This window comes from Clinocottus analis, unplaced genomic scaffold (genome assembly GCF_023055335.1).
Source record: "Clinocottus analis isolate CAN_PGR_092001 unplaced genomic scaffold, fCliAna1.0.p SCAF_19, whole genome shotgun sequence".
Taxonomy (NCBI): domain Eukaryota; kingdom Metazoa; phylum Chordata; class Actinopteri; order Perciformes; family Cottidae; genus Clinocottus; species Clinocottus analis.
The window spans coordinates 5,443,499-5,464,158 of record NW_027175920.1 but is presented as its reverse complement, the minus strand read 5'-3'; the positions used below and the strand labels follow the sequence as shown (position 1 = coordinate 5,464,158).

At 38.0% G+C, this 20,660-nt stretch overlaps 4 protein-coding genes across 4 annotated transcripts; 2 read left to right on the top strand and 2 right to left on the bottom strand.

The window, feature by feature from the left end:
• Positions 1-1,587: 1,587 nt before the first annotated feature.
• Positions 1,588-2,821, bottom strand: si:ch211-223p8.8 (dual specificity protein phosphatase 13A family protein). Its single transcript, XM_068582783.1, has 3 exons — positions 2,670-2,821; positions 2,362-2,579; positions 1,588-2,231 (listed from the first exon to the last, which is right to left on the bottom strand). Exons 1-3 carry the CDS (start codon positions 2,804-2,806, stop codon positions 2,038-2,040), a joined length of 549 nt encoding a protein of 182 aa, XP_068438884.1. The 5' UTR covers positions 2,807-2,821; the 3' UTR covers positions 1,588-2,037.
• A 401-nt stretch (positions 2,822-3,222) lies between these two features.
• On the top strand, positions 3,223-9,026 carry LOC137789326 (sphingomyelin synthase-related protein 1-like). Its single transcript, XM_068582777.1, has 6 exons — positions 3,223-3,384; positions 4,350-4,919; positions 5,702-5,797; positions 6,266-6,383; positions 6,481-6,631; positions 7,329-9,026. The coding sequence occupies exons 2-6, from the start codon at positions 4,360-4,362 to the stop codon at positions 7,631-7,633; spliced, it is 1,230 nt and encodes a 409-aa protein (XP_068438878.1). The 5' UTR covers positions 3,223-3,384; positions 4,350-4,359; the 3' UTR covers positions 7,634-9,026.
• Positions 9,027-10,361: 1,335 nt separating this feature from the next.
• On the top strand, positions 10,362-14,333 carry LOC137789369 (voltage-dependent anion-selective channel protein 2). The gene is made up of 9 exons (XM_068582876.1): positions 10,362-10,474; positions 11,275-11,346; positions 11,474-11,523; positions 12,173-12,325; positions 12,415-12,467; positions 12,568-12,795; positions 12,905-13,055; positions 13,576-13,633; positions 13,730-14,333. The coding sequence occupies exons 2-9, from the start codon at positions 11,280-11,282 to the stop codon at positions 13,819-13,821; spliced, it is 852 nt and encodes a 283-aa protein (XP_068438977.1). The 5' UTR covers positions 10,362-10,474; positions 11,275-11,279; the 3' UTR covers positions 13,822-14,333.
• A 334-nt stretch (positions 14,334-14,667) lies between these two features.
• LOC137789552 (catechol O-methyltransferase domain-containing protein 1-like) lies at positions 14,668-19,394 on the bottom strand. The gene is made up of 7 exons (XM_068583249.1): positions 19,276-19,394; positions 18,027-18,151; positions 17,799-17,904; positions 16,780-16,898; positions 16,373-16,427; positions 15,298-15,431; positions 14,668-15,193 (listed from the first exon to the last, which is right to left on the bottom strand). The coding sequence occupies exons 1-7, from the start codon at positions 19,355-19,357 to the stop codon at positions 15,041-15,043; spliced, it is 774 nt and encodes a 257-aa protein (XP_068439350.1). The 5' UTR covers positions 19,358-19,394; the 3' UTR covers positions 14,668-15,040.
• Between the last annotated feature and the right edge of the window lie 1,266 nt (positions 19,395-20,660).

The window sequence follows — 20,660 nt, the reverse complement described above, 5'->3', positions numbered from 1 at the left end:
TACCCAATTTAGTGCTTAACCTAGCGTGTAGTCTTACTCGTACAGAGGGCAGAACAACAAACAGAGCAGCCCAAGCTCTGCTTTTCACATTGCTGTGGGACTCTAATTTAATAAGCCTCAAACAGAGATGAAGAATTCCATAAAGCAGTGATAATTGGAAGCTGTTATGGGCAAAATGTTTAAGTGCATTGCTTGTACTGGATGACAGAAAAGTCCACTTTAATGCATCATTTATGGAATAGATATACTGCAACAGTTTCATGCAGCTATTACTGCCCTGACATAAATATTTGTGAAAGCAAATTGGCTGAAAAGGGAGAAAACAGCTGTACATGACCTCACACTGCTGTAAGTGTCTCTTTTAACCCTCATGTTATGGTGCAGGTCAATTTCATCCATTCCAGCTTCTAAATGGGAGAAAAACATAATTAACCTCCATAACATGTAATGACCTCTCTTCATTCAGGATCGTGAACGTGGAGGTAAAATGTGGGCGCAATGATGTGTTGTGAAAAGCCAGTATGTTTTACACAAAATCGGTCAATACATGTCTGCAGGTCATTTTGACCTGCAGACATTTATTGATTGATTATTTAAAGTGCTGCTTCTGCTTGTTGATTTATTTGTGTGTGCATGTGTGTGTGCGTGTGCGTGTGTGTGTGTGTGTGTGTAGCAGGAGCATGTGGACATGATCCACATCAAATGAGAAATCCTGTCGTAATCCAGGTGCCGGTGTAGTTGTGTTTGAAAAGGCTCAGTTGATACTGCATACATCTTTAAAATTAGAAATGCTTTTAGCCAAGCATTGATGAAGAATATTGAATGTGGTTGAGAAATATTCAATGAATTCCACATCGTGACGGAAAAGACCACGGGGATGTGAACTGTCTCATGTTGTTCATTCCCCCAGTGGAGACACGGAACATTGTCGAGGTTTAAAGACCAATGTGCTCTGAAAAGATCTTGGCTATAAAAGTCTATAAAAGGGCTGTGGAGGTTGTGAGTACAAATTTGACCCCAGTGCAACTAAATATCTTTAAGACATTTTAGAGAAGGCAGCAAATTGAGAAATAAGAATATATCACAAAGATTTAAGGATGTAACCTTACACTCATTCATTATATACATAAAATCTACTGATACATACATACAAAATGGCACGCATGAAGTTTGACCTCTGCATTTAATCAATCCATAGTATTAGGAGCAGATGTATTTGTTGATTTTATTGTTCAATTGGATACATTTTCAAATATAATTTTGATCTCCCAACATTATGGTGTAACAGCTGTTTCAATGTTGAATAGCGGTGGAGAATACTGACTCCATTATTTTATCTTTACAATTATAAAGTATTTTTTTCCACTCTTACTGATGATGATTCTTGCCTCTTCATAATATCGCCTCATAATTATTGAATTAATGATAAAGATAATATTACGAAACCACGATGACACATTAACATGCACATAAACAAATCCCTAAATCCTGTAATAAAGCATTAACGATGTTATTTTAACCTGTTTATGCTATATTTGATTACAGCATTTACATTGTCAACCATTCAAAAATCTTTTTACACACCAGTTATGGATGTTTGATAATTACTTTAATAATCTCTTCAAATGTACATCTTTCCGCTTGCGACTATTATACTTTGTTATAAAGCATCGATTGATTGTCCATGACGTGTCAAAGTGAAAACACAACACAACATAGTGGATGTACTTTCTCTTCATCATTAACAAAGGTTAAATGAGTCATTTTGTCTCATATTCAGTCCTAAATTGATTCTGCTTCAGGGTGGGTTGATTACATTGATCTCCTACTAACATAAGGGTCAATATCCTGTGAACTGACAGTATGACTCACATTAAACACAGCACCTGGGTCAATAGATTCCATACCATTACAACTGATTAAATTCAGTATTTCCCTCCACTGGAAGACACTGAATTCTTCATTTATCTTTAGGAAAACAGTGTTTGGAGTTCTGTAATTTAGAAAATCAATTGGTTTTGAGGTGCAGGGAATTACTCATGATGTCTGGCGTAGTTTCAAATCCAAAGCACAAAGCTGTTTGAGGAAACCTCTGTTTGGAAAAATCCATCTGCGCTCTTTGACCTTATTGATGGCCTCTAGCAGGGTGTAATGGTGGTGGATCATTAGGTAGGCCAGGACGACCGAGGCAGATCTGCTCACTCCGACTGCGCAGTGGACAAACACCCGAGCTGGTAAGGATGAAGAAGAAAACAAGGAACCTGAAGCACTAGATGACACTGGGAACTTACTCTGGATGAGATGAGTGACTTGCTCAGAGATAAAACCGAAGCAAAATAAAGCAACACCATGGGTATTTACCACCAGCTGTGTCAAGTGCACTCTGAATATACTCAGCAGAGGGAAAGAAATAGCGAGAGAGGTCAAAGGACGGTGAGTCATCTGCAGGCACTCCATAATAATCCACAGTGGAGCCATAGAAGTCATGACTCCCCTGACAGTGCATCCTCCCATGCGCCACATTCAGAACATGAGTGACTCCCAGTTTCCACAGACCGTAGCGATCATTGGCCAGTGACCTGTAGCCAAAGGAAACAGGAGTTACAACAGGAAACAATATTGTGTTACTTTAATTAAATAAGCTGTCAAGAGCCATGTCAAAGACTTACATGTCACCAATGAATAGTTGAGGCCAGACTTCATCCACATGATTTCCAAACCTTTTTCCTCCATACAAAACCCTCACCAAGTCTTTCACTGACGGAGTGGCAGGGTCCACTGCATTACTTTGCTGTACAGTGTTCATAGTTGACTGTATGAATATTTGTCGTTGCCTCCCTAACAGAAAGCTACTCTGAAAATACCCATTTGTATGATTTCTTCTTCCAACATTTATTTTTAAACTCTGTTGAGGCTATACTACATTGACATTGGTACTGACAAGGACAGGTGTCCCTGACCTATAATTAAATCAGTGACCTATGATCTAAAACGTTGGTCAACCTCACACCTCTGTATCTTCAATGTATCCACTTTGTGGTATTTTGAGGCGGTTAACTGCAAAACGACTCCATTTCTTTATGCATAACAACAACAATACTGCAGAATTAAAGACTCACCAGTACTCTCTATTTACCAGTAGGTGTCCCTGTTGCTCAGCTGGAGCCAAGCGGATTTTTACGTGCGCAGCTACTCTGAACATTACCGCCTTGTGCTGTCAACAGTATGCTAACTAGCGCGAAGCCAAGGGGGGCGACATGATTTCCACCAAGCCAGTGTTATTGCAGCCACCGCTCCTACGATTTATTCAGACTCCTGTAAGATGCAATGCAGCCAGCTAGCTGAATAAATCCCTGCTTCGTCTTCTGTGACGCCTCGGTCTGGGTGAGTGAGCATTAGGCGAGCTAGCTAACGGCATGCTAACTAACGTTAGCTAGCTCGTCTTGAATTAGCCTCAATGGGAAGAGTTGTAGTGATACAATAAAAATAGGCTTTCATGTCTAGCTCGGGCATGCTTGTGGTGAAATACACTGTCGACCACTAGGTGGACTAGTTATCTTAACATCAGATGATATTGAGGACAAGTTAGTGGCATTAGCTCCTGGCCCCACCTTTTTGATCAGCCAGTGATGTGGGACAGTGCAAGGTGGTTTGTGACTGGACAACGTGACTGGCTGTTTAAAGGGAGTTAAAGCTGCTCTCTAAACCACAAAGTCACAGTGCCATCATGTCTTGTAAATGCACGTCCCTAACAGTTAAACATGCCAACATGCAATGGATACTTTGGTCGTCCTTGGATCAGACTTAAGAGACAGGGGTTGTATCCACTGACACTGAAGTTAAGCCTAAACGAGGATTCTTCTAATTAGTGTGTAGGAGAGATCGGCTAATAATAAGACTGGGGGTAATAGCCTAAGAGTCATTACAGCCATCCATTTACAGCTATTACAAAAGTCTCACAGTCACTGTCTGTCCCTGAGGCGTATGTCTGCTCCTTAGTCTACATTGTTGTGGTGTGTGTTATCTTATCAAATCCTTGCCAGGGTTTGCCTCATATGTTTGCTCAAGTTGGGAATGCTCAGCTTGCCCCTGTAGCTCAGGGATTGACTTCAACTTGTTTGTCACGTGTAGTTTTGTGACAAAGTTAAGCTATTTTCTGTTTATGTGGAAGTGTTTGTTTGGAAATAGTTTTGCTGATTCAGTGGAAATAAGGAGAGTCACATGGACCTTATTTCTCCTTTAGAGGTCTCTGTTTATTGGCAAGAACGTCCGTGAGCGAACTGATGCCTGCAGTAAGCGAGAGCTCAGTTGTTTCTCTTGAAAATTGAATGTGCTTTTCTCCTTCACAGTGAGGAGGAAATGAGCCAACTGAGCGTCCGTCGCTGGACGCCCAAACATGTCGCCAAGTGGCTGAGGGAAGAGGGCTTCTGTGACTATGTGGACCTGCTGTGCAACAAGCATCGACTGGACGGCACCAGTCTGCTCGCTCTCAGCGAGTATGACCTCCGCTCACCGCCTCTGGAGCTCAAGGTGCTGGGGGATATCAAACGGCTGATGGTGTCCATCCGCAAACTACAGAAACAGAACATTGACGTGTTGGAGGAGCTGGGTTTTCCCTTTGATGGTCACTCTCCTACGGGCTCCGGAGGCAGTTTGGACTGGCTGTGTAATGGAGCGGACCCGGGCAGAGACTGTGACAGCACTGACACGGCACCAGTCGGAGAGGAGTATCACCAGTACACCAATGGGAAGTACAAGCAGCAGACGAGGCGCCTGGATCCAGAGTACTGGAAGACAGTGCTCAGCTCCATCTATGTAGTTTTTGTGTTTGGGTTCACGTCCTTTGTCATGGTCATAGTACATGAGAGGGTGCCTGACATGCGCACATATCCTCCATTGCCAGACATTTTCCTAGACAGGTGGGTGTGTCACTTCTTTTTACATGGTGCACTGGAGAACCTTAAAAAAACTAAACATTTGTCAACTGTGAAATACCAAAGAGAGTGAACAAATACACATATCTATTGAACGTCAGAATATCATACCAGATGGTGTATATTATAACCGCCCTACTTCCTTGTAGCATGTTTCTATTATTATCCTCACATATTCCTGATGGGCTAGCTTTGGTTCAAAGAGACCTATTGAATGTTTTTTTTTTTTTAAAGTGACCTACTTCCATGTGTGACTTGTTGTTTATGACCAGATTTGAACTTTTCAAGCAATGGTTTTTTCATTGGGGGAACCAATTTCAGTGACGTGTTTGGCATGATAAATCATTTCAAAGCATGTGAGTCAATGTAGTGATTTTTACAGTCCATGTTTTGCTAATTAAAGTCAGTCATGAAACTTTAAACTGAGAAATTAGAAAATGTGTGAAATATTTCAGCCATAACTAACACAACATATTGTACAATGGTCTTTTTAGGCCTGAGTCAAATGGTTAATTCATGATTCAACTAATTAGGTCATTATTGATTTATCTCTTTTTTTTTTTTGATCAATGGTTTCATCTACAACATACATAAAAGAAAATGCTTATTCTGTCGTCTAACACTCCAAAATCCAAAGATATTCAACATCAAATTATATAGAACAGATAAAATAAGCAAATCTTTACATTTAAGAAAGATTACCAAACGTTTTATAGAATGGACTACTCTTTTCAGAACTAATCGCTCTCTTTGTCTTCTTTCAACAGTGTGCCCAGAATACCATGGGCCTTTGCCATGGCAGAAGCATGTGGAGTGATCCTCTGTAATATCTGGGTGTTGGTTCTGCTGCTCCATAAACACAGGTAGAGTCCTGACAGTGTTCACATCAGTGCAATGTTGCCCCCACAAGGATTGAGCTGTAGTTCACATTCAGTTAAAGAGGCAGGTGATCGATCGGCTATGACTGGTGACCAGCAACAGTTTGATGTCTCTGATTTATTGCTGCTCAAATTTACTTACATGTGCCGGATGAAGGGTTTACAACAGCACAGACCGTAACTTCTGCAGCACGTCATGATACAGAGCTATTCATTTTCAGTTGGATCTATGTTCTCCAGTAACCTGAAGCACTTTTATTTTGACTGAGAGAAGGTCCTGTAACTCAGTGCAATTTCTTTTTTAGTCAATAGTCACTGTTGTATTATGAAGTACACTTGATATCAGACTCAGCATGTCAGACTGGAAAAATAAGAAACTGTAATTGACTACAGAAAATCAGCATGTCCCTTAAATTTATACCTTGGATGTTAAGTGCTTGTCCCGATTTGTAGGTCCATCCTTTTGCGGCGCATGTGCAGCCTCATGGGGACGGTGTTCATGCTGCGCTGTATCACCATGTTCGTCACCTCCCTGTCTGTGCCAGGACAGCACCTGCAATGCTCAGGAAAGGTAACGTGTCATGAATTCTTTATGTATCTTAAACGCTGCTTCTCTGGCTCTTTGAAGGATCACAGCACTGAGTGTTTCCCTTCTTCTCTTCATTTAGATGTATGGGGACATGTGGGCCAAACTGCAGCGAGCTGTGGCCATCTGGAGCGGTTTTGGGATGACCCTGACAGGCGTGCACACATGTGGTGACTACATGTTCAGCGGCCACACCGTGGTCATCACCTTGCTCAACTTCTTTGTCACAGAGTGTGAGTAGCTTAAGTCTGAGCTCCTTTTTGTTATGTTGTGTTGCATTCAGTGGAGAACAGAACCACTTAGATGTATACTTCAAAGGTGTACTTCATTCCTCAAAGACCAAAGGGAAGACCTTGAGTGTTAAAGCTTTTTAGGAAATGTTTGTCTGTGTATGATTGATTTTGCTCTTTGTTTGAAACAAACAAAGGTAATTCATATTTTGAGTTTTTATTTTGAGGTAGTTTTTAGAATGTCTGAATTGAGTGTATTGTCTCTTTTAAGTTAACGTTCTGCTCTATGTACAGTCCTTCAAAATACTAAGATATTAAATATTTGTTTTGAAATTCAAGCATGATTTCCATTTTTTTTAACTTTGCGTTGAGACTTATTCCATGTTGAAATGTGATTTTGTCCACATTGATTCATGAAAATCCTGGTAAATTCTGAGCTGTGACATTAAAGTACTAAATCATGAGGATGACACAAGCAGAGGAAGAAACACTGACACCATATTTGTGACTATAGTCTCTTTGTTGCCATCAAGTGTCTTTCACTGGTATTGCAACTGAAATAAAACAGCCTGACCTGGACAGAAACAGCCTGACTCTCAGGATATGGTAGATTTCTGAATAGCTTTAAAACTCCCAACAACAATAAATCTAATTTGTCAAATATATATTAAACGTTTTTTTCTTCTAATTTCACAAACAGACACCCCACGAAGCTGGAACTTCATTCACACGTTGTCCTGGGTCTTGAACCTCTTTGGCATCTTCTTCATCTTGGCTGCACATGAACACTACTCCATCGATGTGTTCATAGCGTTCTACATCACCACCAGACTCTTCCTGTATTACCACACTCTAGCCAACACTCGGGCCTACCAGCAGAGTCGACGAGCTCGCATCTGGTTCCCCATGTTCTCCTTTTTTGAGTGCAATGTCAACGGTCCCGTCCCCAACGAGTACTGTTGGCCCTTCACTAGGCCGGCTGTGTTTAGAAGGCTTATTGGATAAGGAACAGCAACACTACTGTCAGACACGTTTTAGCCTGTGCTGTTTAAAAGTCTGCTTGTCAAGTTGCCAACTGAGGCATTGTGTGATGTCTTCATCAACAAGGACTAATGTTGTGATCCTGTTAGCACTGAGGCCTGATTGGATACACAGAGCCATACCTTCTTATAATCTGGGATTTATCTTCAAAACCGGCTTCCCTTGTCACCATTTTTTAGACAGATTTAACAAAATCCACAAAACCATAGAGTTTCTTAAATACCCCCAACACTCGGCTTGACGTTAAAAAGTGAGCACAGTGGAGATGTCTCATTTATTGGTTGCTTATTTTTCCTCTAAAGGGATATATTTTGATGTAGCATGAACTGCATTTTTTAGTACCTCCTATCCTTAAGACTTACTTGGAAGCCCGTGAGTATTTTGGATAGCACACATGAAAGGAAGCCACATCAAAAAATTCTCAGGCAGGAGGTTCCCTAATCCTTCACAGCAGTTTGCCATTTTCTGTGCAATTAATATACCCGATCATTTCAAGGTTTGGATCTGGATTCTTCACTGAAAGCTTTGTCTTTCCTCCCATTTTGTAAACTCTTAAGGACCACTCAAAATATAACTCTAAGGACCACTATTGAAGCAATATGTAAAGATCTACATTATGTTGTTTTCTGTATTACAAAATGTTCATCATTTTGAGAAATAGATACTACTTCCCTGCCATTGTTTCAAAGTCGTTCCTTGAAATAATGCTTACATTTTGACAATGTTACTTGTAATCACTGAGCAGTTCCTTGCTAATTGATAGATACACTAAAGGATGATAATGTCATTATCAGCCAAAACCGTGGAATTAAAGATTCATTTCCAGTTGTCTTAAGTATAATTCCAATTGCCAATTAACTTGAGTGTTCTGATAGATGTAGAAATGTCCCAAATATTTCATGTTTACTATTTGATAGCTGTATAGTGCTTCTTTTTTTTTTTTTTTAAATGATACGGTGTAAATGGTAATGATCCTTTGACATTAACTAAGTAGTAATAGTTCTTAAAAAGGATCCTTAAATTTGTATGTATTTGTTTGTATTAATTTATTTCGTTTTGTAACAGTCAATAGGTATTTTTATATTTCATATACAATGTTACAGCAACATGCACATGAAGAAATATGTTTACAGTTGCTCTTGATTATGTATTTATTTGAAACACAATGTGCTTTTTAAGTGTAATGTTGATTTCAAAGTGGCCTCTACATTACACGAGTGAAACCTACCGCTGTATTAGGAGAGCTGCTATTATTACAGCGTGTTAGAAACATGGATATTCTAGATGGAGTTCACGCTCTATAACTAACTCTTTCATTGAGGAATGATGATGCTGTTGTGTTTATGTGCTCACGCAAAGCCACATTACTCATTTCATGTCTCATTCAGTCATTTCAATCATTAAAGAGCTATATAAGTTTATTGTATTCTTATATATTCTGTTTGCATACACAAAACACATTTGTACATTAAATGTTCATTATATCAGGACAAAATTGAGCAACAAAGACATGTTTATGTTTTACAAACACCGAGGCGGACCTGTTTTTAATGAAGTTGTTTATACTAGGATAGCCCCCTATAATTTAGGATAGCTACATTGGATTAGATATTCCGTAATTAGTCCCGCAGTAGGAAAATTTGCAGGATTACAGCAGCAAACGGTAAAGTGCACACAAGAGACATAATAAAATCAAAACATGTAATATAAATGATAAAGTGTAAAAAGCTAAAATACTGAAATATATACAGACAGAATAAAGATAACTTAAATATAACTATTATTCAAATCTGTGGACTGACACCAAGGCTAACTTTGGCTAAATTTTACAGTTAATATTATCATGAAACGTTGAATATAATCAAACAAACAACCACTAAACAACTGTAAATGCATCCTATGAATATGTATATAGTGAACAGCATTTCTATAATCCTATATATATATACATATATATATGTATATATATATATGTATATATGTATATATATGTATATATATATGTATATATGTATATATATATGTATATATATATATATATATATATGTATATATATATATATATATATATATATATATATATATATATATATATATATATATATATATATATGTATATAAGCTCTCTATATATATGTATATATAAGTTTATATACATCTTGTAGCCTTTTATTGTCCACCTGCACAAGTCTGATGATGAAGAAAAATCCATATCTTTGTAGACTTCCTCAGATTTTAAGTATTGGAATACATGGTAATTATGTGCAGTTCCTGTCAAATACACTTAATAAATAATTACATGACATCAATAACATGAAAAATCAAAAAGCTATAACGTACTGTATTATATAGAATGTGTTATATATTATATGTTTGAGTTCAATATTGTACATTTTGTATATTTCCCTGACATATTGGTAAGGTAATGGTGTAATATTGGGTAATATAAAGGCTCAGTGCAAATTGTTGCCTGTAGATGTCTTCCAGTTGCCGGTGTGCTAACAGCACATATTTGGCTGAAAAAAATCTGACTTTACCAGATGACAAGAATTACATCCGCTGTTATCCAACCACAGGACAAATACTTAAATGAACTGACCGTAAATAACAAAATCATCATCTCGTTTCTTTTTCAGACAGGCTAAAAAATAAACGCCTCAATTTGGGGTCCTGCGCCGCCGAGGTCAGGAGGGTGTTTGTTGCGGTGTCTCCTCTATATCGTCCTACACCGGTTCCTGTCGCTATTTCAGCCGCGTTTGCCCTCTCACAAGTTGACAGCAACATAATCGACAACAGTGATACTCGGTAAGTAACAGGCCATATATTTACTTCGCCTCGTCAAGTCGTATTTTGTTTTTAATTTCGAGGATTGTTATCAAACGTCCCGTTTGCTAGCAAGAAATCGCCCCTACCTCCCTCGTGTGCTCAAACTCCTTCAAAAATAATTTAGCCGGCACTAGTGACGATGTAACAGGTTGTATAATGTATCATTAAATCATTAAAAATAGCAACATACAGTCCTTAACTGTTTTTGTATCTCATTCTCAACCAATCCCTCAAAGTAATGTCCAATTCTACACACTGCATTAATAATGACATTGTCGAATTAAAATCGTAATGCCAAAGAGAACGACATGTTTGGTTATGTTTTGCTGTCACACCTTTAGTCCTCACTTTAAATGAGGTTGGTCTCGGACTCTGGTTACTGTAAGCAGACAGTCCTCGTTGTCTAACCTTGACCAAGAGGAGACAGTATGGAGGAGACCTTATGAGTCACGAGATGTTTCACAATATAGGTAGTTTATATTATACAACTGTGTAATAAAATATCAGGTGTTGGGGTTTAAACAAAACAAGTATAGTCATAAGCCCTAATCAATATTTTAGAAGTAATGTCAAGTGGTTATTGTTGATGTATTTATTACTTATGTATAATTTATTTGCTTTCTATAATTCCTACTCTATTTTAATTTGATTATAGTCTCGTTTATTATTATTTTACCCAATATTATTTGATAATTTCTATCCTTTTCAAAGATTCTTTTCTGACTTTTTGTTTAAGTTTTTCACCATTCACACTTTTTTTTTTGTCCTTTTTGTGACAGGAAAAATGGCAGTTCCTCCAACATATGCAGACCTTGGAAAATCAGCAAAGGACATATTCAATAAGGGATATGGTAACTGGAAGCAAGATAAAAGACAGTTTTATGAGTGTGTATTTATTGACCCTCAGAGGATAGGTCGGCTGTTTGAAATGCATTTCCAAGCCCATTAAGTAGTTCCTCACTTTCATATTCCTTGCAGGTTTTGGACTGGTGAAGCTTGATGTGAAGACAAAGTCTTCCAGTGGAGTGGTGAGTACAGCTGTTACTTTAAATACACAGCAATGTATTGCAGGTATTATCAGCAGATGTTACAACACATATGTTATCAGCATCTATGTCAGCTGATGAGTATCAAGAAAATGTTTAACGTAATTAAGAAACATAGTATCATAAACACTGTTAATAGCACATCTATGTTTTGTTTTTTTAAAAAAGCAATGTAAATTTTAATATAATTTAATATATATAAAATCTCAATTTTGAAGGATAAACACATTAAACTTATAGAGAACAAATAGTTGCATTATTCTAGCGCAATGAAACTAAGACCTATAACTCAATTAAAGTAAAATAATCCTTGAAATAAAAAAAATGAAATAAATAATGCTGACTCACACCTGTCAATCGATACAACATGATCAAGGTGTTAAGTGCTTCTCAATTGAGTGAAGCTATTTTAGTTTTAAGTGGATCAGCTGTGCCTGTGGTCTCTCGCTGTGATCTTCAGAAATAAACAACTCTCCTTAAATAGTATTATTTACTCTTGTTAATATTTCAGAAATTCCTCATTCTGTTCAACTCCACCATTTTGTTAAGTCTCTCAACTGTTGTGGAGGAACCGCTCCACCTTTTTGTACTTTCTACAATCATACTGTATTCCTCTTGTTTTGCCTTCTAGGAGTTTAAAACATCCGGCTCATCCAACGTAGACACCAGCAAGGTCACCGGGGCCCTGGAGACCAAGTACAAGTGGGCTGAGTATGGCCTGACGTTCACAGAGAAGTGGACCACGGAAAACACGCTTGGAACAGAAATTTGTGTTGAGGATCAGGTAAATTAAAAACTCTGCTTTGTTGCTCATCGTCCCACATGATGCAACAGCTCTAAATTAAGTGTGACTAATGGAATGATCTTCTTTAGATCACGAAAGGGCTGAAACTTACTTTTGACACTACATTTTCACCAAATACTGGGTAAGCAACACTTTATATGTGTATCGTGAAATCACAACATACTAACGTTTTATTGAGGACATCCTTCCTTACATTTCATTTTCTTTTTTTTATTTCACAGCAAGAAGAGCGGCAAGGTCAAGACTGCTTACAAGAGGGAATACGTTAATGCCGGTGTCGATGTAGATTTAGATTTTGCCGGTCCTACGATCCACGGAGCAGCAGTCGCCGGCTACGAGGGCTGGCTGGCCGGCTACCAGATGACCTTTGACTCGGCCAAATCAAAGATGACTCAGAGTAACTTTTCAGTTGGTTACAAGACCGGAGACTTCCAGCTCCACACCAACATGTATGTTTTAGAGCAACCTAACTGGAGAGGAACACAATTAGCTTGTTTATGTGCTATTTTTGTCAAATGAATACCGACATGCGATGTTGCTCTTTTTTTTTTCTCTCAGAAATGATGGTTCTGAGTTCGGTGGATCTATTTACCAGAAGGTTAACGACCAACTGGAGACTGCTGTGAATCTGGCCTGGACTGCAGGCAGCAATGGCACTCGCTTTGGAATTGCTGCAAAATACCAGTTAGACTCCAGTGCCTCCATATCAGTAAGTGTCTTTTTAAAAAAAAAAAAAAATGAAATTACATTCTTACCCCTCTAAAGGAAGTTTAAAAAAAAAAAAAAAAAGTTCTGTAAAATGTTTGTTTGTTTGAAATTAGGCCATAGGTAAATTTACAATGGATTAGTGTTTGGACAATTCCATGTTTTTCTCATGAATATTTTAAATACATCAGTACAAGTATATCAAAATGCTAATTAAAGTGAATTTTACTTTTAAATTATCATTATGATATGTCTGTTGATTGTGCAATGGATTTAGAACAGTGACACCATCAGAGTTTAGATTGGTACCAATAAGCCTTGATTTAATGATTTATGGATAATCCTGGAAAATAAGGGCTAAATATATGGGTCAAAGGAAGTGAGTCAATCGTTGCTCAACCAAAACAGGAAGAGGATAGAGCTTTTGTTTTCCTAGGTAGCTATCCTCAGACATTAAGAATAAATACAATGTACTGTATGTACACTCTGAATGCTAGTTTAATGATTTAATGCTTTTTCTCCAGGCTAAGGTGAATAATGCCAGCTTGGTAGGAATTGGATACACCCAGACTCTCCGACCTGGTAAGAACCATCTCTCTTCTAATACACATTTTAAAAACAAGTTATTTTTCCCCCCAGTAACAAAAGAATAACATGCATTTCATTTTTATATTTCAGGTATGAAACTAGTCCTCTCTGCACTGGTGGATGGGAAGAACATCAACGCTGGGGGTCACAAACTTGGTCTGGGCCTGGAGTTGGAGGCATGAGGATCTGCGCTCCCTTTTCAAAGGAAGAAGAGAAATATAAGCTCAATCTGATCCTTTGTATTCCTGTCTGGCCAGCAACAGATATTTTACGAGAGATGAAGCCAAAACAAAAAAGAAGCCCAGTTCCTCGACCATTGTTGAAATGGAAACCATTCCACCATTCCCCTTTTTCTTGTCATGACAATAACTAATCATGTTTCAATCACTTGTATTTTTTCGGTTACTTCCTCTGCCAGTTTATCCTCAATAGTGATAGGATCAACCCTCCTCTGGGTGCAACATGTCTCGGGATGGTTTTCGAAAAAACAAAACCATGTTATTTTTCTGAAGTGTGATAATATAGAATGTATATCTGAGCTGTTAATTTGCACAGTAGATTATATCTTTATTTAAACTTTCTCCTTTGTTTTATTTGCACATTTTATTTGTATATTAGTAGTGATGTTGGGAAGATTTACTCCAACTAAATGTGCTTATCAAGATCGAGGCCAATGTAGTGGCTCGTCTTCACTTATCTTTCTAGAGGCTTAATTGTGCTGTGTGACGAGTTTGAGACCTCCGCTACCTTGAATACCTTCTAAGCTGCGAGACAATGCTAAATGGATTTTTATTTTCCTCAGTGTGACTCGAGCGAAATAATGGAGTGAATCATCCACTTTTCTTCCCATTTCTGAGGACTGTGACACTAATCAGGAAGTGATTTGTGTGTTGGCATCTGTCTAACCTTTGCAATAAAGTCCTGGATTCAACCTTTATCCTGTACTGTAATTCAACAACACTATAGTCACACAAGATAGAGAATTATATGAAAGCAATTTGGTTAAATAATTATGCACAACAAAAACGAACAGCAAGGACAGGTTTTTTTATTCAAATTTCTTTAGTATTTCATTCAATCTTTACATGTTGCCTTGTAACTATAAAACAAATGAAAATATTACAGATAAACTCCCTCCTCCTTTTCCAAGGTTGCAGTAAAGTGAGCTGCCAAGTGCAAAGCGCTTGCCTCGCACATTACATTATACGCTAATGAAATCATATTAATGAATACTCTATTGCCTGTCTGTCAAGAGATTCGCCAACTTGTAGTGACATGAGCCCAGATGGTAATACATGTTTCAGCCACCATCATATAAAAGTTCACCAAACTTAAAAGGATGTGCATTAACCCAGAGTTACCTTCCAAAGCCTATGAATCATGATTTAGCGGACATCTGTTCTATAATTTGATTGCGAGTGTGAGCCCATCCCCCACTGTGAGCATGCTCAGGTTGACTCGAGTATCTCGGTGCAGCTTCTTGTTCAGCTTGTCGATGGCCACAGTGTCTTCATCGTCGGGGCTCGGGTTCAACACCTTTCCTCCCCACAGCACCTGGAGGACCGGAAGAAAAGAAAAGAAGTAGGGATGATTAGCTCGTTTAAATATTCTACTGCGAGAACTGAAACTTGCATTTGTTTCCATGAGGTAGCCCTTACATTGTCGATAGCAATGATTCCCCCTTTCCTCAACAACTGCAGAGACTTTTCGTAGTAGTTGTCGTAGTTGACTTTGTCTGCGTCAATGAAGACAAAGTCAAATGTTTCAGCCTGGCCATCTGACAAGAGATCATCTGAAAGAATTGAGAGGAACAGAGAAGCAAATTATACATCTATACATATACTGCACTGTATCTGTCACCCAACATCTGTCTCCTGGTCAACAGTATTCACACGACTGGGTAAGAAATATATTTAGAAAGACTACAGATTCTATATATCGAAAGAAGTGAAATACGATCATTTACATTTCCAAAATGTTTTAACTATTAAAGAAAAACATCATTCTCTGACTCATTTTGTAAATCTGAAAAAGTGTAAAAAACAAACAAACCCAGCTTATAAGTAGCATTATATGACATTCACCAATGAAAACATTAAAGGAAATCTTTGGGGATATCATTTGATTAAATAATGAGTTTTATTTTATCTCACTAATTAACAATAACTAATATATAAGCCCAATCATAATTAATAAATTGGCAGGCATTCCACTAATTACACACACAAACACTATACAATGTGTTTTGTCATATAAAGTGTACAGTTACTTGCACTTTCAATCATCATAAAACAATGCAACTTGTTAAAAACCCTTCAGATAAAGCATACATCTCACCTTTTCTGTGGCTATTTGAAGGAGTTTTTTCTTTCTAACATTAGGGCTTCTTCATCACCTCATGGGCTCATTTATAAAACCCACGGTGATGGTTGTATAAAAAGCAACACACAACCGCTTCCATGAGCTTTCCCATGGGGCTTTCAAGTAACTTGCTTTCAGCCATCAACAATAAATAAAGGCAGAGAGGACGCCTTTTAAACGTAATCATAAAATGACAATATTTTGACTGTTATAATAGTTTTGAGTGGAATAATAAATTGTGGAAGATTTTTCACTTTTGGGAAATAGTTAATTCTATTCACCCCACTGCGATGTGTTATTTCAGGCAAACACAGGCCCTCATGAATGACTTTTGCATCAGAAAATTGAACTTTTCAAACAAGTTAACTGTACCTAGAGTTTTCAGTGCTGGCTGGATGCGTAGATCAATTTTTTCCTCCACTCCAGCCTAGAAACAAAATGAAACAAGAATATTTTTTAAAGGAGCTGATGACGGATGAGAAAATCATGTATAGCAGCATATCATGATGTTTTTTATGAGTGTTTTTATATGCATGAAAATGATGAGTTTTATCATTAGAAAAACACTTGGCAGACTTGTCCAGTAGTTTCTACACAAAAGACGGACACAGTAGTGTTTAACTCATGAAGATGCACTAACTTGCTTCAAACAGAGCTTCAATAGGTCTATTACCCGTGGTGTATAAAAATCCTCTGCACGTTGAAATATGGTGACAAAGCAGCAGTATTTTACATCATTCACTGGCTGACAAATACTTCAACATAGATGACAATGGTACCTCTTTCCAGAAGGGTTTGCCAATGTTGACGTAGTCTTCACTGACATCACATGCAATCAGAACTCCATCGTCAGGCAAAGTCAGGGCAATGTTCAGTGTGTTGTAACCTGTGTATACTCCTGCAGTGAGAGGGCACTCTAATGAGCATGATGGGCAGACAAAACTGCTAACTAATCCAAGTTTTAGGACTTTTTCCTGCAGCACTCTATAGAATTGGGCAAACACACTGGACATTGTTTCAGCGTAAAGACAAATAACATTCTGGTTTTGCACATGCAGTGTTTTTACATGCACTTAAGGAAGCGGGTTACGGTCAGCTTTCCTAAATATCACCCGAGAAACCATTTTTCCAGTGGTCGTGATAGGGGAATAGAGAAACCTGATTTGCTAAGCTAGATTCCTTGAGGGGAAAAGCTGGTTTCTTGGCCTCATTTAAGTGCAGTCAGGTTTGTAATAATCTTTTCAGATTACTGCATGCGCCTGACAAAGATTTCAGGCAAGAAATGTATGACTGTGACAGCAGTGCAGCGCGATGAAAGGACATGTCTATACATAGTCTTCAGTAAAATTTCATTCAAGTTTCAAGTGTTTTGCATTTCATTTTAAAAAGGCAAAAAATAGATTCAAAATGAAATGACAGTTCCTCAGCTCCAGAGCATAAAACTGACAAAATGCACAAATAAACACAAAAGCATCAAGATAAAATTTGCGCTGCAAGGAAAAACGTTGTCTCGCACTACAGAGCTTGGCTTGTCCTCTCCCTGTCAGTCATAACGCTCAGCCAAGAAGACAAGCAGGACGCGGTAGATATCACTGATACACTTAAACAAGTAGCATAACTCAAAGGGGGAGGGGAGAAGTCCACTGTAATTACCGACCTGCTGCATAACCTCATTTCTCCTAAAAACGTGGTTCCCTGTGTGCATGTTTAGGTAATCGTGGTGCCTGAACGGGTCGAAGATGGTTGAATCTCAATGATTTGAGGTATACATGTGTCGGAGACTAGATGTGGTCCTTACCGATCTCAATGGCTTTCTTGGTTTTGATAAGTTTTGCCATATTGGCCATAAACTGTGACTGCTCACAGGCGACCATCATGATGTTCCAGGAGTGCTCCATTGTTCTCTGAAAGCAATGAGCGGAAACCAGTTGCATTAGTTTCCCAATTTACTCCGTGAAACATGATTACACTGAGTGCTTAGTTGTGCCAGAGCACACATGTATTCTGGACACCAAGACGTGCTTACCAATCTGAGTTTGCTCAGGGCCGGATGCTCCCTCAAGGAGTTATTGACAACATACTGCAACAGAGGGTCGTCTTTTCCCCCGCAGTGACTTTTGGAGATGCTCATTCTGGAGGATTTCTTTTTCCCTGAGGACAAACCATGAAACAATTATAAAGATCTCAAAAGCACGATGATGCGATTCGACCATCCAGTTCATATATCTCTCAGGAAACTGAAGTCTGGTCTTGTCAATGTACAGCAGTCATTTGATTTGGATTAGATTAAACCTAATTGATCTCAGTGGGAAAATGCAATTATTGCATTGGCAGCAACAGATCCAGAAAAATAAATGAAGACTGTAAATTATAAGACAAGATAGCTTGATATCTTGAAGGAAATACTATGAATCAGTCCAGACTAAAATGTTGTGGTGTTTGTGTGTTTTCTCTGTTTTCTGAAGGCGTTGCCTTCATAAGGGTTATTCCATTACACTTTATTTAGCTCAGAATCAGAAACGTTTAATTGCCAAGTAAGTTAGTACAAACGAGGAATTTGCTGACGCTTTTATCCAGAGCGACTGACAATAAGTGCATTCAACTGTAAGAACAAACTCAGAACAACAAGAATCAGGAAAGTACAATGTCTTTAATAAAGTCAAACTACAAAGTTTAAGTGCCATCTGAGTGCTACTAAAGTATTACTAAAGTGCTACTACTGCACTACCTTCCTTATTCAAGGTTATTCGAGTCTGAAAGGCAGAGTATAAACAGTACTGTATGAGGTGAAAACATAGGATTGACAGGATCTTGCATCAGTTTTAGTTAAACTACTAATAACTACATTCATATTCATACATTTGCTTACCGTCTTCCTTCCTATTTATGAAATACACACCAGCTAAGAAGTGTTTTAAGGTGAGACAAATATTTAGGTCAATTTTCAATATTATTCAAAGTCCACTTGCATCATACTCCTTAATAATTAACACAGTTCAAAGTATAAAGAGAGCCAGTCAAGACCACATGAACTCAGATCAACGTGGAAAACTGCTCGACCTGTTCAAGTCAAACCGGGCCTGGATTACTACTCACAGCTTTAAGGCAGTTTGAAACCCTGTTGGACTGCAAACATACAAAAGGAGTTACCCAGAACAAACAGATTAGAGCTGTTCTTTAACAGCGCCCTCTAGTGGTGGGAATCACCCTGGCAAACACTAGCTCACTTCGGTGTAGCAGCGACGTTAAAACGCTTTAAAGACAGCTTCTCTTACCAAAGCAATAACCAGCGACCAAAACGAGTCCCAGAGTGATGGATCCCGCCAGCGCCTCTTTAGAAATGTTACGAAAAGACATGGCTGACACGACAAACTGCAATAGCACGACACATGTGATGCGCGCCAGCTCAAATCTCTTCCGTGTTGGGTTAACGTTTTACCGTAATACTGCAAATAGAGGCGCCATGGAGCATATTGTAGCGAGCGACCACTGTCGCGTGACTGCCCGCTGTTGTGTTCAATAGTCAAGTTTCACGACTACCAGCTAAAACCGGCCGCACGAAAAAAGTTTTAAGTCGAATACATGTTTGATAAATCCTAATATATCAGACAAATTCCTTCTCCGATGAAACAAATATCGTGCAGAGGTGACGTGAAACTGTTTCTAGAGAAAAAAACAACTCACCAAGTTGCCTGTGTGCAGACCGCTGCTTCGGTCTGGGTGTGGGGCAAGATGAATTCCTGCATTCATTATCCAGTGGGTTATATGCAGACAACAGTCACATGGCCACGGTCACGTGATCTGTGGTCAGACGATAGGATCGTAAGACTGATGTCACGTCACTGCTGCGTTACACATTTTCACTGTTCACGTATATAAATAACACTCATGTATATACATTATTAGATATATGTTACATACATATAGTTGCATTTTGCACATTGCACTCTGTTTGCACTCTGTTTACATTCAATTTTATTTAACCCACTGAATACACTGCATTTAATTTAATTTCCGTTTGCATTTAATTTAATCTCTGAATACACCGCAGTTATTTGTTATGTATATGTTTCTATGCATAGTGTGTGTGTGAGTGTGTGTTATATAAAGGTATGTGTGTAGACCACAGGTATATGTGTGTGTGTGTGTGTGTGTGTGTGTGTGTGTGTGTGTGTGTGTGTGTATATATATATATATATGTATATATATATATATATATATATATATACATATATATATATATATATATATATATATATATATATATATATATATATATATATACATATATATATATATGTATATATATATGTATATATATGTATATATTCATTTCATTTTCTTACATATATATTTATTTATTATTTTTGTATATATCTGTTATCCCTGTTCCTGTTATTATTTATTTTATTTGTGTGTTTAGCTTAGTTTATTTCATTGGATGTCTGTAAGTGTGGGATGCTGCTACTATGACAAAAAAAATTCTCCTTGGAGATTAATAAAGAACTTTTCATTCATTTTTCATTCATTCATAAGGAAGATAGTAGCACTTTAGTAATACTTTAGTAGCACCCAGATGGCACATTCACTTTGTAGTTTGACTTTATTGAAGAAATTGTACTTTCCTGATTCTTGTTGTTCTGGATTTATTGACCTGAGT